This window comes from Notamacropus eugenii, chromosome 3, assembly GCF_028372415.1.
Source record: "Notamacropus eugenii isolate mMacEug1 chromosome 3, mMacEug1.pri_v2, whole genome shotgun sequence".
Taxonomy (NCBI): domain Eukaryota; kingdom Metazoa; phylum Chordata; class Mammalia; order Diprotodontia; family Macropodidae; genus Notamacropus; species Notamacropus eugenii.
The window spans coordinates 302,015,280-302,030,940 of record NC_092874.1 but is presented as its reverse complement, the minus strand read 5'-3'; the positions used below and the strand labels follow the sequence as shown (position 1 = coordinate 302,030,940).

The window sequence follows — 15,661 nt, the reverse complement described above, 5'->3', positions numbered from 1 at the left end:
GAAGATGGCCTGGCCATGGACCACAAATGATTGGTTCTCAGGGAGCTGACCTCACTCCCCAGCTGGCCAGGGGACATATTTTTCAGTTGCTGAAATAATGAGCGGCTACTACAGTCTGAAGAAGCCCCAATCAGTACCAATGAAGAGATAACCAATACTAGAGAGGTCCAAAGTGCCCTTGGGAATCAGCCTGATTATTTGAGCTGCTGTTGAGACAGATGCTGGGCTTTCAGAGACAAGAGCTTTGAGGGCAGGTACCTGCTTGAGAAAAAGAAACCGCAAACACATCTGGAAGAGCGTGGGAAAAGCTTGGGGAGTCCCAGGACAGGGAAGTCAAGGCCACGGAGTCAAGAGCGGCGCTGACGTAGGCCAGAAATTCCTCATTGCTTATTTGTTTTCATAACAAATGACTCCGTAGCTTCAGAGCAGACAAAGTAACTAACAATAAGGCACGATATGCTAGTGGGTCTAGGGCCAGACAGCCTGAAGAGCCCAGTGGGAGAGCCCAGGGAGAGGGAGCAGGCCTGGCTTTCCAAACAATCACCCGAGACAGTGATAAACTGGAGGTGGCTCACAGGGGATGGCTGGGTCAACCAGGGAGCCAGAGGCCATGTCACGGGGAACAGCTGGAGGAGCTGGATATTCCCAGCCTGAAGATGAGGGGGTCAGGGAGGACTGAAAGGGCCCAGGGATTAGTCTGGCTCTTCATGACCCCAAAGGGAGGAATGAGAAAGATGGGGGCAAATGAGGATAGAGACTCTCGTATTCACTAGTCCCCACTCTGTCAGCTGCCTCAAGCACGAAGTAATGAGCTCCTGGTCCCTAGAAGTCTTCAAACAGCAGCTAGATAACCTTATGTCAGAGACTATGCAGAGCAGATTCCTGTTCAAGTGTGGGCTGGAGCAAAATGGCATCAGAGATGCCTTCGAAGCCTTGGAAAAACCCAACAGCCAAGGAAAGAATCTAGAATCCCAGGGGTGGGAGAGGCCTCCAAGGTCACCAGGTGCAAACCCTAGCTAAAACACCACTCTGCTATATCAACTGCAACCACTAAGTCTGTGTGCTTGTGTGCATGTGAGCATGTGTGCGTGTTTCCAGATCAAACTGCCCACCCAGTGCACATTCTTGTCATCACTTATTCAGTCATGTCTGACTTTCTGTGACCCCATTTGAGTTTTCTTGACAGAAACACTGGAATGGCTTGCCATTGCCTTCTCCAACTCATTTTACAGATGAGGAAACTGAGGCAAGCAGGGTGAAGGAAATGTCTGAGGCCAGATTTGAATTTAGATCTTCCTGACTCTAGGTCCAGCACTCTATCTACTGTGCCACCTAACTGCCCCCTTGGGATCACCATATTTACCCATATTTATTTATTTTTAATGTATTTGCCCAAATTGTAAGGTCCTTGAGGGCAGGCTCCACAAAGGCATTACTACATACACCAGTTGTATGATATGAGAGCTGGCTTTCTCCCAGAGCTTCCTCATAAGAAGTCATAGCTATTAAAGCTATAGAAAGTCCACAGAACAGAGAACATCAGAGGTAGGGGGAAGCTTAGAAGAGGGAATATCAGGGCTGGGAGAGGTCTTAGAACAGGGGATGTGAGAGCTGAGAGGGAGCTTAGAATAGGGGATGGCAGTCCTGGGAGTATCTTAGTCCAACCCCTTAATCTTACAAATGAGTAAAGGAGAGCCCTGAGGAGGAGCTCCCTTGCTCTGGGCATCCCAAGTCCTGGTGCATTGCTCTTGCCCCCTCCCCACTCCCCTGCCTCCCTCTGTTCCTCTGAAAGACAGTGAAGAATTGACCAGTTGCCTCAGGACAACCTACTGCCCTTCCCAACAATCACCATCCATACCTGAGACAGGACTTCATTAAACTGCTTTCTCGTGAGAGGCAGAAGGTAGACTTCAATTATTCTTCTCAGCTGATTCTTTGTCACCCTCAGGGTTTGCTCAGAATCAATTATGCTGAACGCTTTCTTTAAGTCTTCTTCTTTTTTGAGAATTTTTTGAAAGAAGATTCGATCGAGGTCCGCAAAGGACAAGATGGGGTTCACAAGGCATATGGCTGGAAAACAGAAGAACCTGTTTCATGGATGCATCAACAGCAGAGATAAGCCCTGAGAACTCAGCCAGGCCAGCTTGGTTCCTTTCTATAACAACTTTCTATAACAGTCCAAGACCTGGTGACAGCACATCTCACGGGATAGCCCAGACCCCAGACAGCACTGTGGAGGGAAGAGGGGAGAAGAATGGTCCCTTCCCTTGGGGAAAAGGCTTCAAGGCAGGGGAGGCCTCTACACTGACCCACATTACTAGCAATGGAAAGGTCTCTGGTGCTTTTCCTGCCCAACCAGAAGACCACAGACCTAGACCTGGAAGGGGATTTCCAGTCAGATCTAGGATTCTGAGTTTGGGACTTTTTCCCCCTACCCCCACCCCAGGAGATTCCAGTTCTAAGAGAATGAACAAAGCAGCCCAAAGGAAAGACATTCTTCTGACCCTCCCAGGAGAAGATGGCTTCGGGAAGGCAGGGACTCCTATCTCTAAATGCTTCTGCACACAGGAGGAGCTTTAATTCACAGATCTGACAGTAGGGGAGTTAGAGGAGAATCTAATTTAGGGTAAGTCACATCATTTTATCACTATGGACCACCATGGACCTGTTGAGAGGTAGAGGAGCACAGTAGCTGGTCTTTGGGAAAGACCAGCAGGGCGGCCACTGGGCACAAAATCAGAGAAGGGTTTTCTGCTTCAGAGGAAGGAGAATCTACACTGCCTGAAATGAATCAGACATTCCTGAGGATCCCAGTAAGTAAACAGTCTTTCCTTGGATATTTTCCCCCACTTGGAACCTTCCCTGCCATTCTCCAGGGCTCCCATCTGAGTCCACTCTCCTTGGTCGGAGCAGTGAATGCCCCAGATCATGGAGCAATGAAGCCAGTTTCACTAAAAGAAAAGGGAGGACACTCAGAGCCTGCACAAGCATGGACATCGCTTGACATCACTCCCATGTTGGGAATGAAAAATGCTGAGCAACAATGGTTCTTGGATTCTGAGTTAGAAGAGACCCTGCAACTGCTAGTGCACCCCGGCCCCACTTCCAGAGTACAGGTGAGGAAACTGAGGCCCACATAGATTAAGGGCTCATCTAGAATTCAGGCTCAAGTCTCTTATTAAAAGTCAGCAATCTCTGTGATGCTTCCACCTCATCCAACCTCCCATCTGGCTGGTGACTGAATGTCTTCTAAAGTGTTTCCAGCCTGGCACTGCCAGCCTCTGCTGGCTGCCCTACAACCAACCAACAATGACTAAGTGCCCACTATATGCAAGGTACAGTGCTAGGGGCTGGGGATACTGAGACAAAGGGAAATTTGCCCTGTCCTCATGGAAATTACATGCCACTAAGGGAAACATGTATGCACACAATCAACAGACAGGCATTTATTAAGCAACTCTTGTTTGCATGTCAGGGGCACTAGGTGCTGAGGATACAGAGACAAAAGATATTGTAGAAAGCTCTGACAGTCACTGTCACCCACAGTTCTAGTCTGGCCTTCTGAAGTCACCCAGAAAATCTGGCTCCCTCCTCCACATGACAGTCCATCAGCATCATGATCTTCCTGGTCTCATTTCCTCCAGGCTACCTGGCCAGTCCTTTCTCCCAGTCTTCCTCTGCCATGGTCTCCAGCTTGTCAACATATCTGCTCAAATATGGTGCCTGGCACCAGTCAATATTCCCTGAATGGAGACCAACCAAGGCAAGTTGGGTCAGAAAAGGTGCCCTGGGATAAATTTAACCAATGTACCCCCTTCAGCCACATATGTTTACATGCATGTACACATATGCACATACTCCATTTCAGTCTTAAAATGGGGAAGAGGAGAACATGTAAATTAAATACAGCAGGACATTATGCGGGTAAATACGGTATGTACTCACCGATGGCACAAATTAGTAACAAATGACTTAATTTTCTTTTGCCATGGAATTTCATTTATTTTACTACCTACCAGGGAGAGAGAGAAGGCAGGAAAAGAATGTTGGTGGGCTGGTAAATCTTCAGCTTTTACACACAAGGCCATAAATGATTTTGTGATTACAGTTTATTTATTAGCTCTGTCCATCACTTATTAAGCTCTGGGCAGATATAAAACATATTTTTACAAAAGTTCCATCTCCCCTAGAACACACACATGAGATAAAACTAGACAGAGATGGTGGGATTATTTGTGCCCCCCCCACCTCACCCTGAGATTTGTCATTGTGATTTCTCACTGAGTCACTGAACTCCTCTGGGTACAGCCATGACGCCACCTGGGATCCTAAATGGACTCGGGCATGGATGAAGCAGACATTAAATCAGTCCATCAAAAGGGGGTGCAAAGTGTGTTATGCTGGGAGTCAGAAATCCAGAGTCTGAGATATCTTCTTGCATTTTTAGATTTATGACTGCAAGTCAGTTCCCCCTCTCTCTCTAAGTTCTCTCTTAGTTCGTTTTTCTGTGAAAGGGGGATAATAACAATTATATTCCCAACCTTGGCAGGGCTGGTGTAAGGGCAGCATTTGGTAAGCCTCAGAGTGTTACATAAACATGAGCTATTCTTATTCCACTAGGTTAGAGAGAAGGGCATGGGGAGGGGGACAATAATGAATTTCATCTGAGACACGCTGAGTTTAAGATGCCAACAGGACATCCAGTTTGAAATGTCCAAGAGGAGGAGAGAACGGAGGTCAACAGAGGCTTGAGCTGAAGAAGGGGATATGAACATCATCTGCTTGGAGGCAGCGGTGAAGCTGCTGGGAGCTGATGAGGTCACTTGCCCCAGGCAGTTCTCCAAATCTCTGCACTGTAGATTGTTGTCCACCTGCAAAGGTGAAGGACAGCGTCCTCCCTGAAACCTCCTATGATCGTGAAATGACAAGTCCAAGCCAACGATGCTGACATCTCATCATCATCATCACCATCATCATCGTGAGGGTGAGCAAGCACTTTCAAGTGTGTGTATCTGTGCTGTTCTACATTGTATACGTTATATTGTATGAAATATTGTGTACTACATATTGTTTTGCACATATGGGTATTGTTGACTATATGTAATACTGTATATTGTGTATATTCTAACATATATAATATTATAACATATATAATAATAATATATATCATTGTATATGTGTGTTACTGTCTAACGTCTAAACAGTATTATTGTCAATTGTCCATGTACGAGTCTCTGTATGTATGTATATACACACAAATGTATGTGTGCATATCTGAAATTTTGAGAAATGACTTGGGTAGGGGAGAGTGTGTGAAGCAAATACAAAACTAACTAAGCTACATATCTTTAGCTTCAAATTCACAGGAGGGTGTTGATACAATGGGGGCTCATTTGTAAACTGGTGACAAATGGGCCTTCTCAGGAGTGTTGAGTGTCTTAGTTAATTCCATCTCTCAGTCCTGTCATAATGATAAGTGACACACGAACCCTCTGAGCCTGGGGTGATCAGGACGGGTGTAGAAGGTAGAGGAAAACAGCCACAGACAGTGAGGCACTGAAGTAAGAAGGGTATCACCAGAGGCCACACATTGAGGGACTAGAAAGATTTCATTCCCAGGCCTCCAATCCTTTTTCTTTCCCCAAGTTCCCAAAAGCTGAAAATTGCTTTTGAATGACTTGGCCCTGTTTCAGCCTCTAGGGGGACGGGCCTGAAGCCACCATCAATTAATTTATCTTTCTTTGAAAGTTAAACCACTTTTTTAAGGTATGGGAGTATACTTTGGGAAAGAAAAAAAATCCAATTAGCTCACTAGCACTGCTTGGGAGGGAGATGAAGCAAAGTCTCTGGCACTTGAGAAGAAGGTAGAAAAGGAGGAGAGTCAGGCACCAAGCACTGGATGAACCTCCAGCATCCATCAATTAAGTTGCCTGTGGTCTCCCTCTTTTCAGCAGAGTAAAGTCAGGTGTTAGTCTATAAGTACTTCTCCTCCTCCTCCTCCCTCACAGTGAACCAGCACAACATATAAAAGGAAAAGTTGTCCCAGAATATTCTGCTGTTGGTCTCAGGAAGGAAAAACATTCAGTTAGATTCAGTCACCCAAAGCGATGACTGGAGAGAACAAGGAAATTTCACTTCACTGCATCAATTAGGGCAACATTACAAGAGCCTATCTGTTCTATTCTGTAGAAAAATTGGAATCACAGAATATTAGCAAGGAAGGCACCCCTATCAAAAATCTCATCCAACTGTCCCATTTCCCAGATGAGGAAACCGAGCCTGAGACAGTAAAGTGGCTTGTCCAGGGCCACAGAACAAGCAAGTGAGAGATCAGAGGCTCAAACCTTATTGACTCTTTGGTAACATGACTTGAATACGGTTGCTTTTCTAAATACAGTCCTGGGTACTCACACGAAGATGATTTGATGAGATTTCTGCCAGCATTAGGAGTTGTGATACCAAGGGGTGAAGAATGAGGCCTTGAATCTGCTTTGATTCCAGCAGGCGAGGAATGCAAAGATCCCAGATCCACTGAATTCACAACTGTTCGTATTATCTCCCTGTGACAGAAAAGAAAACAACATCCCATGACTGGGGAGTCCCTAGGCCATGGTCCTGCCTCTCCTCCATGGAAACAGGAAGGTTCAGGGTACGGCCCACTCATAACCTGCCTGTCCAGTTTGTGGGGACCTTCATACACCAAGACTGGAGGCAGTCTCAACAGGCCCTCAGGAAAGGAGGAACTCAAAATAAACATTTAACTAAAATGCTGCTGAGTGATGAGACAGGAAAGACGTGGGAGTAGGTATGTCTAGGGGAGGGAGAAATTAAAAATCCCCCATAAAAGTGTATAGTAAGGTGAGAAGCCAAGATGGTGGATTAGAGGCAACCCAGCTGAATTCTCCCAATATTCCACCACAAATCAAATTTTGGAGCAGCAGAGCCAATGAAAGGTCAAGATGAGATGTTTTTCCAGCCTAAGAAGACTTAGGAGGATGGCAGGAGAAGTCTACAACACTGAGGAGGCCTGTCCAAAGCCCACACACAATGAGCTACAGCAGCCACTGCCACTGCAGAAACTTCAGGACCTCTCAGCTCAGGGATGGTTAGGGGCTCAGACAACTAGTGAGAAAGAAATCCTAGGGGACCCTTTGCAGGCACTAACTGGTAACTCTATTGCCCATACACAGATCTGGATCACAGTTCCAAGGCAATGAAGAGCACTGGTTGGGGGCGGGGGGAAGCAGCAGGGACCCTGGCTGCAGCTACAGGACCAAGAAGAATACTAGCACTTGTGGCTACAAGGGTGTAAGAGCCTTTCCTGGGTAAAAACCAGAGACCTGATCAGGAAAGCAGTGACCACACCCTCCCAGGATCACATCACCTTGGAAGCACCAAAAACCTGCAGACACTCAGACTAATTCTGAGAGGAGCAGCAGGAAAAAGCCTGAAGCTTTCTTCCACCACACTCCAAAGTGGGTAGAGCCCAAGTGTAACATAAAGTTTAAAGTCAAGAAATAGGCAGGAAAATGAGCAAACAACAACAACAAAAAAAACCTGACCACAAAAAGCTACTATGGGAGAGGGAATTATGGGAATATGGTGGAATAAGGCACAGTTATCTGGCTCTCCTACATTCCCCCTCCCCCCAAATAACATAAAATAATGCCTCAAAGTGAATCTTAGAGTGGCAGAAATAATAAAAAGTTGGGGTAAAGCAGTCATCCAGCCTAAGACAACTTGGGAGAACGTTAAGAGTTCTCTGACCTGCCAGGCCGGTGGTCTGGCTGGGAGTGAAGTGTGGAGAATCACCAACAGTAAGTTGGGGTAGCTGTGTCAGAGGCAGAGGATTTAGTAACTTTCATCCTAGGGCCATATGGTGGTGAGAAACTAATCAGGGAAAGATTGAAGGGTTGGCCTCTGTTGGCAATGGACATAGGACCCAAATACCTTGGCTGGATAAGGTCCCAGCCAATGGCTGCACACAAGTACTATGCCACAGAGAGAGGGGCCCTTCTGGTTATGGTCACTTGCAGGAGAGCAGAGTCCCTGGTTTTGGTTTCCAAGCAGAGGGGTAAACTGACAGCTGCAGCCACAGGAGAATAGAGATCAGTGGTACATTTCAAGGACCTAGAGGAGTGAAAGCATTTGGGGGGGGGGGGTCTTGTGGGAGGGAAGCTCAGGGGGAAGAAGAGGATGTGAGTTCATTCATAAATCAAAGTATGAGCTGGAAAAGCAGAGACCACACCTGGTCTTGGATTATAGCACATTAGAAGAACCAAGAAGTCAAAGGCCCTTGGACACAGCTCAGAAAACAATATCATGAAAAACCTTCCCCCATTCCCTGGGAGCAGAGTCCAGCCCTAACATAAAGTTAACAGCCAAGAAATGGAACATTTTTTTTAAATGAGTAAACAACATAAAAAGAACTCCATCATAGAGAGTAACTGTGTTGATTGAGAAGATCAGTCTTCAAACCCAAAAGACAATGAAGTCAAAACAACTTCAAAGAAAGCTTGAAAGAAAAATGTGAAATGGTCACCAAAACAGTTCTTAGATAAGCTTAAACAGGATTTTAAAAATCAAATAAGAGAGGTTAGGTAAAACTGAGGCAAAGAAATAAGAGTAATGCAAGAAAATCAAAACAATTACGAAAAGAAAGTTAACCAAACGGACAAAGAGATCCCAAACTTACTGAAGAAAATAACTCCTTAACAATTAGAATTGGGCAAGGGGAAGTCAATGACATCATGATAGAATCAAGAAATAATAAAACACAATCAAAGGAATAGAAAAATAGAAGATAACATAAAATATCTCATTGAGAAAATAACTGACCTAGAAAACCTGAAAGTCATGAGTCATCAAAAATCTAGACATTATATGTCAAGAAATTGTTAAAGATAATTACTCTGAAGTTTAAGAACTTAAAAATAGAAAATTGAAAAAATCTATCAATCACTTCCTAAAAGAGATCCCAAAATGAAAATTCACAGGAACATTATAGCTATGTTTCAAAGCTCCCAAGTAAAGGAGAAAATACTACAAGCAACTAGAAAGAAATGATCCAAATATTGCGGAACTATAATAAGGATAACACAATATTCAGGAGTTTCTATATTAAAATATCAAAAAGTGTGGAAAATAAGCAAAGGAGATGGGTTTAAACTAAGAATAACTCACCCAACAAAACTGAGTATCATCATGCAAGAGGAAAAAAATGGCTATTTAATGAATTAAAGGACTTTCAGACATTCCTGAGGGAAAAAAACTGAAATTTAAAACACAAGAATCAGGAGAAACATAAGAAGGTAAACATAAAAGATTAATCATAAGAAATTTAATAAGATTAAACTGTTTGCTTTCTTATATGGGAAAATGATATTTAAGAGTTACACTCTTAAGTATGTTTTCATTGGGGTAGTTCAAAAATGTATATACATAGATAGAAGGCTTAGATTTGAGTTGATTATGATAGAACAATCTTAAAAAATAATATTGGGTACAAAAAGGTAAAATGGAGCAAATTATCTCATAAAAAAGAGGTGCATATGGAAAAATTATTACAGTGGACAGCAGGAGGGAGTGGATGGTGGGTCATGCAGGAATTTTATTCTCATTAGAACTGGGTTAAAGAAGAAATAATATATACATCTAGTTGGGTATAAAAGTCATTTTAACTTACAGAGAAATAAGAGGGCAAGGAGAGAGGATAGTGGAGGGACTCTTAGAAGATCAAGAAACAGGAGGACAAGAAGATAAGATAAGGAAGGGCTCAAAAAATTGTATGAATTGTTGGTGCAGTGGTCTGCTTCTGATGAGGGAAAGCAGAGAGAGAAAGAGATGAAGAAGAAGACGAAGAAGAAGAAGAAGAAGAAGAAGAAGAAGAAGAAGAAGGACGAGGAGGAGGAGGAGGAGGGGAGGGGAAAGGAAGAAGGGAAGAGGAGGGAGAGGGGAGAAGGAAAGGGGAGGAGAGAAGAGGAGAGGAAAAATAGAGTGGGGGGAAATGGAATATCAGGAAATACACAACTAGTAGTTATAACTTTAAATGAAAATGAGATGAATTGGCCTACAAAATAGAAATGAATGGCAGAAAGGATAAAATATAAGAACCTAACAATATATTGTTCACAAAAAAACACAATAAAAAATGAGGGACACATGTAGAGTAAAAATGAAGGGATGGAGTAGAATTTTTTATGTTACAGTTGAAGTAAAAGAAAAAGCAAGGGCAGCAATCATGATTTCAGACAAAACAAAAATAGATCTACTTAAGAGAGATAAGCAGGAAAAGTACATTTTCCTAAAAGATATCCTAGACAACAAAGTAATATCAATACTAAATATATATATGCCAAATACTATAGCAGTCAAATATATAAAGGAAAAGGTAAATGAATTACAGGTGGAAATAAATAGCAAAACTATAAGAGTGGGAGACTTCAACCTTTCCCTCTCAGAATTAGATAAATCTAACAAAAAAAAATAAGAAAGAAATGAAGGAGATGAATAGAATCTTAGATAAGCTAGATATGATGCACATCTGAAGAGAACGCAATGGGAATAGAAATGAATATATCATTTTTCCAGTGGTAAATGGCACCTTTTCAAAAATTGACCATATGTTAAAGCATAAAAACCTTATAGGCAGAAATATATAATGCATGTTTTTAAGATCATAATGCAATAAAAATTACATTTAATTAAGAACTATAGAAACAGACTAAATTTAATTAAGTAAGTAACCTAATCTTAAAGAATGAGTGAGTCAAAGAACAAATCATGGAAACAATAAATAATTTTATTAAAGAGAATAACAATAATGTGACAACATACCAAAACTTATGCGGTGCAGCAAAATCAGTAATCAGAGGAAAATTTATATTATTCAATGTTCATGTCAATAAATTAGAGAAGGAGCAGATCAATGAACTGAATATGCAATTTTTAAAAACTAGAAAAAGAATAAAAGTACTCAATTAAATACCACATTGGAAATATTGAAAATTAAAGGTGAGATTAAAAAAAATAAATGTAAGAAAACCATTGAATTAGTAACTAAAACTAGGAGTTGAATTTATGGGGAAAAAAATAATAAAACAGATAAATCACTGGTTAATATGATTTTTAAAAGGAGAAAAGAAAACTAAATCACTATTGTCAAAAATGAAATGGTTGAATTCATCACTAGTGAAGATGAAATTAAAGAAATTATTGGGAATTATTTTGCCCACTTATATGCCAATAAATTTAACAATTTAAGTGAAATCAAAAAATACTTACCCAAAAAAATATAAACTGCTAAGATTAACAAAAGAAGAAATAGAATACCTAAATAGGCTCATTTTAGAAAAATAAATTGAACAGGCAATAAATGAGCTTCTTAAGAAAAAAAAGTGGCAGGATCAGATGGATTTACAAATGAATTACACCAAAGATTTAAAAATCAATTAATTCTAATGCTAAATAAATTATTTGGAATAATAGAAAAGGATTTCTACCAAACTCCTTCTATTAAACAAAGATGGTGCCTAAACCAGGAAGAGCAAAAACAGAGAAAGAAAATTCTAGACCAATTTCATTAATGAATATTGAAGGAAACATCCTAAATGAAATACTAGCCAGGAGACTACAGCAATATATCACAAAGAATATACACTGTGATCAAGTGGGATTTATACCAGGAATGCAGAGCTGGTTCAATATAAAGAAAATTATTAACATAACTGATTATGTCAATAACAAAATCAATAAAAATCTTATGATTATATGAATCAATATGACTTTTCCTGAAAATGATAAGAAGTATCTACCTTAAACTATCAGCAAACATTATCTGTAATGGAGATAAGCTAGAACCTTCTCAGTAAAATCAAGAGTGAAACAAGGATGCCCATTATCATCATTATTATTTAATATTATAATAGAAATGCTAGCAATGGCAATAAGAGAAGAAAGAGAAATTAAAGGAAACAGAATGGAAAATGAGGAAATTAAAACTTTCTTTTTGCAAATTCGGCTAAAAAATTAGTTGAAACAGTTACTTTAGCAAAGTAGCAGGATATAAAATAAACTCACACAAATCATCAACATTTCTATATATTACCAACAAAGACCTTCAAGAAGAGATGGTAAGAGATATTTCATTTAAAATAACCATGGATGATATAAAATACCTGGGAGTATATCTACCAAGACAAACCCAAGAACTATATGAACATAATTATAAAACACTTCTTATACAAATAAAATCAGATTTAAATAACTAGAGAATGAACTGGTGCAAAAGTGAAGTGAGAAGAACCAGGAGAACACTGTACATGGTAACAGCAATATTGCATGATTATCAACTATAAATGACTTAGATTCTCTGATTAAGACAACAATCCAAGATAACTATGAAGAATTTGTGATGAAAAAATGCTATTCACCTCTACAGAGAGAGATGATGGAGTCTATTTCAAAGCAAAAGGTTGTTTTTATCACTTTCCTTATTTTTCCTGGTTTTTTCCAGCATAGTAATATGAAAATGCTTTGCATGATTTCATGTTTAATATCACATTTCTTGTCTTCTCAACTGGCAGGAGAGGGATGGGATTGAGGGAGAGAATTTGGAACCCAAATTTTTTTAAAATACATGCTAAAAAGAAACAGAAGGGTAGACCAGTGGAATATGCAAGGGACTCAAGACACAGTAGTCAGTGAATATAGCAGTCTACTGCTTGATAAACCCAAGGTCCCCAGCTTCTGGGATAAGAACTCACTGTTTGACAAAAATTGCTGAGAAAACTGGATAACAGTGTGGCAGAAACTAGGCATAGACCAGTGCCTGACACTGTACACAAGAATAAAGTCCAAATGGGTACATGATCTAGGTATAAAAATTGACACTATAAACAAATTAGTGGAGCAAGAAATAGTGTATTTATCAGATTTATGGAGAAGGGAAGAATTTTTGACTAAACAAGAGATAGAAAGCATTATGAAGTGCAAAATGGATAATTTTGATTACATTAAACTGAAAAGTTTTTGTACAGCTGAACCCAATGCAACCAAGATTAGGAGGGAAGCAGAAAACCAGGAAAGAATTTTTACAACTAGGGTCTGTGATAAAGGCCTCATTTCTAAAATACAGAGAGAACTGAGTCAAATGTACAAGAATACAAGTCATTTTCCAATTGATAAATGGTCAAAGGATATGAACAGGCAGTTTTCAGAGGAAGAAATTACAGCTATCTACAGTCATATGAAAAATGCTCTAAATCACTATTGATTAGAGAGATGCAAATCCAAACAACTCTGAGGTACCACAACACACCTATCAGATTGGTTAACATGACAGAACAGGAAGATGATAAATGTTGGAGAAGATGTGGGAGAGTTGAAACACTAATTCATTGTTGGTGAAGCTGGGAGCTGATCCAGCCATTCTGGAGAACAATTTGGAACTATACCCAAAAGACTATAAAATGTGCATACCCTTTTACCCAGCAATACCACTTCTAGGACTGTATCCCCAAAAGATCATAAAAATGGAAAAGGGTCCCACAAGTACAAAAATATTTATAGCAGCACTCTTTGTGGTAGCCAAAAACTGGAAGTCAGGGGGATGTTCATCAATTGGGGAATGGCTGAATAAATTATGGTATATGAATGTAATGGAATAGTATTGTGCTATAAGAAATGATGAACAGGAAGACTTCAGAGAGGCCTGGAAAGACTTATATGATCTGATGCTGAGTGAAAGCAGCAGGACCAGGAGAACTTTGTGCACAGCAACAATCACAATGTGAGAGGATTTTTTCTGATAGACTTAGAACTTCATTGCAATGTAAGGACCTAATAAATTCCCAATGGTCTTTTAAGGCAAAATGTTTTCCACACCCAGAGAAAGAACTATGGAATTCAATCACTGAATGTAGCAGATCATCTTCTTTTGTATTATGTTTTGGTTTGTTACATGACCACTCCCATTCATTTTAATTCTTCTATGTAACATGACTATGGTGAAAATGTATTTAATAGGAATGAATGTGTAGAATCTATATAAAATTGTACACCATCTCGGGGAGGGAGAGGGGAAACGAAGGGGAGGGAGGGAAAAAATCTAAGTTATATGCTAGTGATTGTAGAACACTGAAAAGAAAAAAGAAAACCTCAAAAAAATAAAATAAATGCTAAAAATAAATAATACATTCATTTTCTAAAAAATAAATGAAGTTAATTTTTATTAAAATAAATAAATGGAGAAATATTCATTGTTCATGGGTGGACTGAACCAATATAATAAAAATAATAATTCTACTTAAACTAATCTACTTATTCAGTGCTATCCCAATTAAACTACCAAAAAATTATTTTGCTAAACTAGAAAAGCAACAAAATTCATTTGGAATAATAAAAGGTCAACAATACCAAAGGAATTAATTTTTTAAAATGTAAAGGAAAGAGGTCTAGCAGTACCAGATCTTGAATTGTATTATAAAGTAGTAATTATCAAAAACTATGTGGTACTGGCTAAGACACAGAATGGTGGATGAGTGTAATACATGGATGAGTATAAAATACATAGTAGTAAATGGTTATAGTAATCTTGTGTCTGATAAACTCATTATTTGTTAAAAATTGTCTAGAAAACTGGAAAGCAGCCTGACAGAAACTAGATGTAGACCAATATCTTACACCATTTTTAAAGATAAGGTCAAAATGGATGATACATGACCTAGACATAAAAGGTGATATAAGTATTTTAGAAGAATATATTACCTATCAAATTTATGGATAAAGAGAAGAATTTATGAATAAACAAGAGATAGAGAGCACATAAGATGTAAAATGGATAATTTTGCTTACATTAAGTTTTAAAAGCTTTGTACAATAAAATCAATGACTATGCCCAAAGGGCTATAAACCTGTATATACCCTTAGATCCAGCAATACCACTGATAGGTCTTTATCCCAAAGAGATCGTAAATATGGGAAAGGAGACGCATGTACAAAAATATTTATAGTGGCTGGTGTGTATAGAAATGTAACTTACCCAATATAAGGTGAATAAGAGAAGAGGGAACGAATGTTAAAAGGGAAGGCAAATTAAGGGAGGTAGTGGTTAGAAGCAAAATTCAGTTCTGAGGGACAACAAGATAAAAGGAGAGAAAGAAGAAAAAAGATAATGGGCTGGAGGGAAAAATTCACTTAGTAATCATAACTGTGAGTGTGAATGGGATGAGTTCACCCCTAAAATGGAAGCAGAGAGCAGAATGGATTAGAAATCAGAATCCAACAATATGCTGTTTGCAAGAGACACACTTGAAATGAGAAGAGTTATAACAAAGAATGGAGCAGAATCAAGAATGCTTCAGAAAAAAAAAAAAGACAGGGTAGCAAGCATGATCTCAGATAAAGCAAAAGCAAAAATAAACCTTATTAAAAGCAATAATCAGAGAAACCACATTTTGCTAAAAGTTATCATAGACAGTGAAGTAATATAAAAAAATTACAGCAAATTTCTCTGATAAATGTCTTATTACTCAAGTATACTGAGTATAGAACTGAGTCAAATTTCTAAAACTGAGAGTCATTCCCCAGTTGATAAATTGTCAAAGGATATGAACAGGCAGTTTTCTGAAGAAATCAAAGCTATCTCTAGTTACGTGAAGAA

The 15,661-nt window shown here is 39.5% G+C and overlaps 1 protein-coding gene across 6 annotated transcripts in view; it reads right to left on the bottom strand.

The window, feature by feature from the left end:
• The window catches only part of EFCAB6 (EF-hand calcium binding domain 6), a 229,218-nt gene that overhangs the window by 170,585 nt on the left and 42,972 nt on the right, over positions 1-15,661 (bottom strand). For 5 of the 6 annotated variants that reach the window (XM_072596357.1, XM_072596355.1, XM_072596354.1 and 2 more), the window contains exons 3-4: positions 6,412-6,560; positions 1,859-2,070 (exon numbers count right to left, since the gene is read on the bottom strand). In XM_072596357.1, coding sequence (XP_072452458.1) covers positions 1,859-2,070; positions 6,412-6,560 — 361 coding nt within the window. Of the gene's footprint in view, positions 1-1,858; positions 2,071-3,945; positions 4,013-6,411; positions 6,561-15,661 lie in introns of those variants that run through there. The other variant, XM_072596360.1, reaches the window with a different exon arrangement.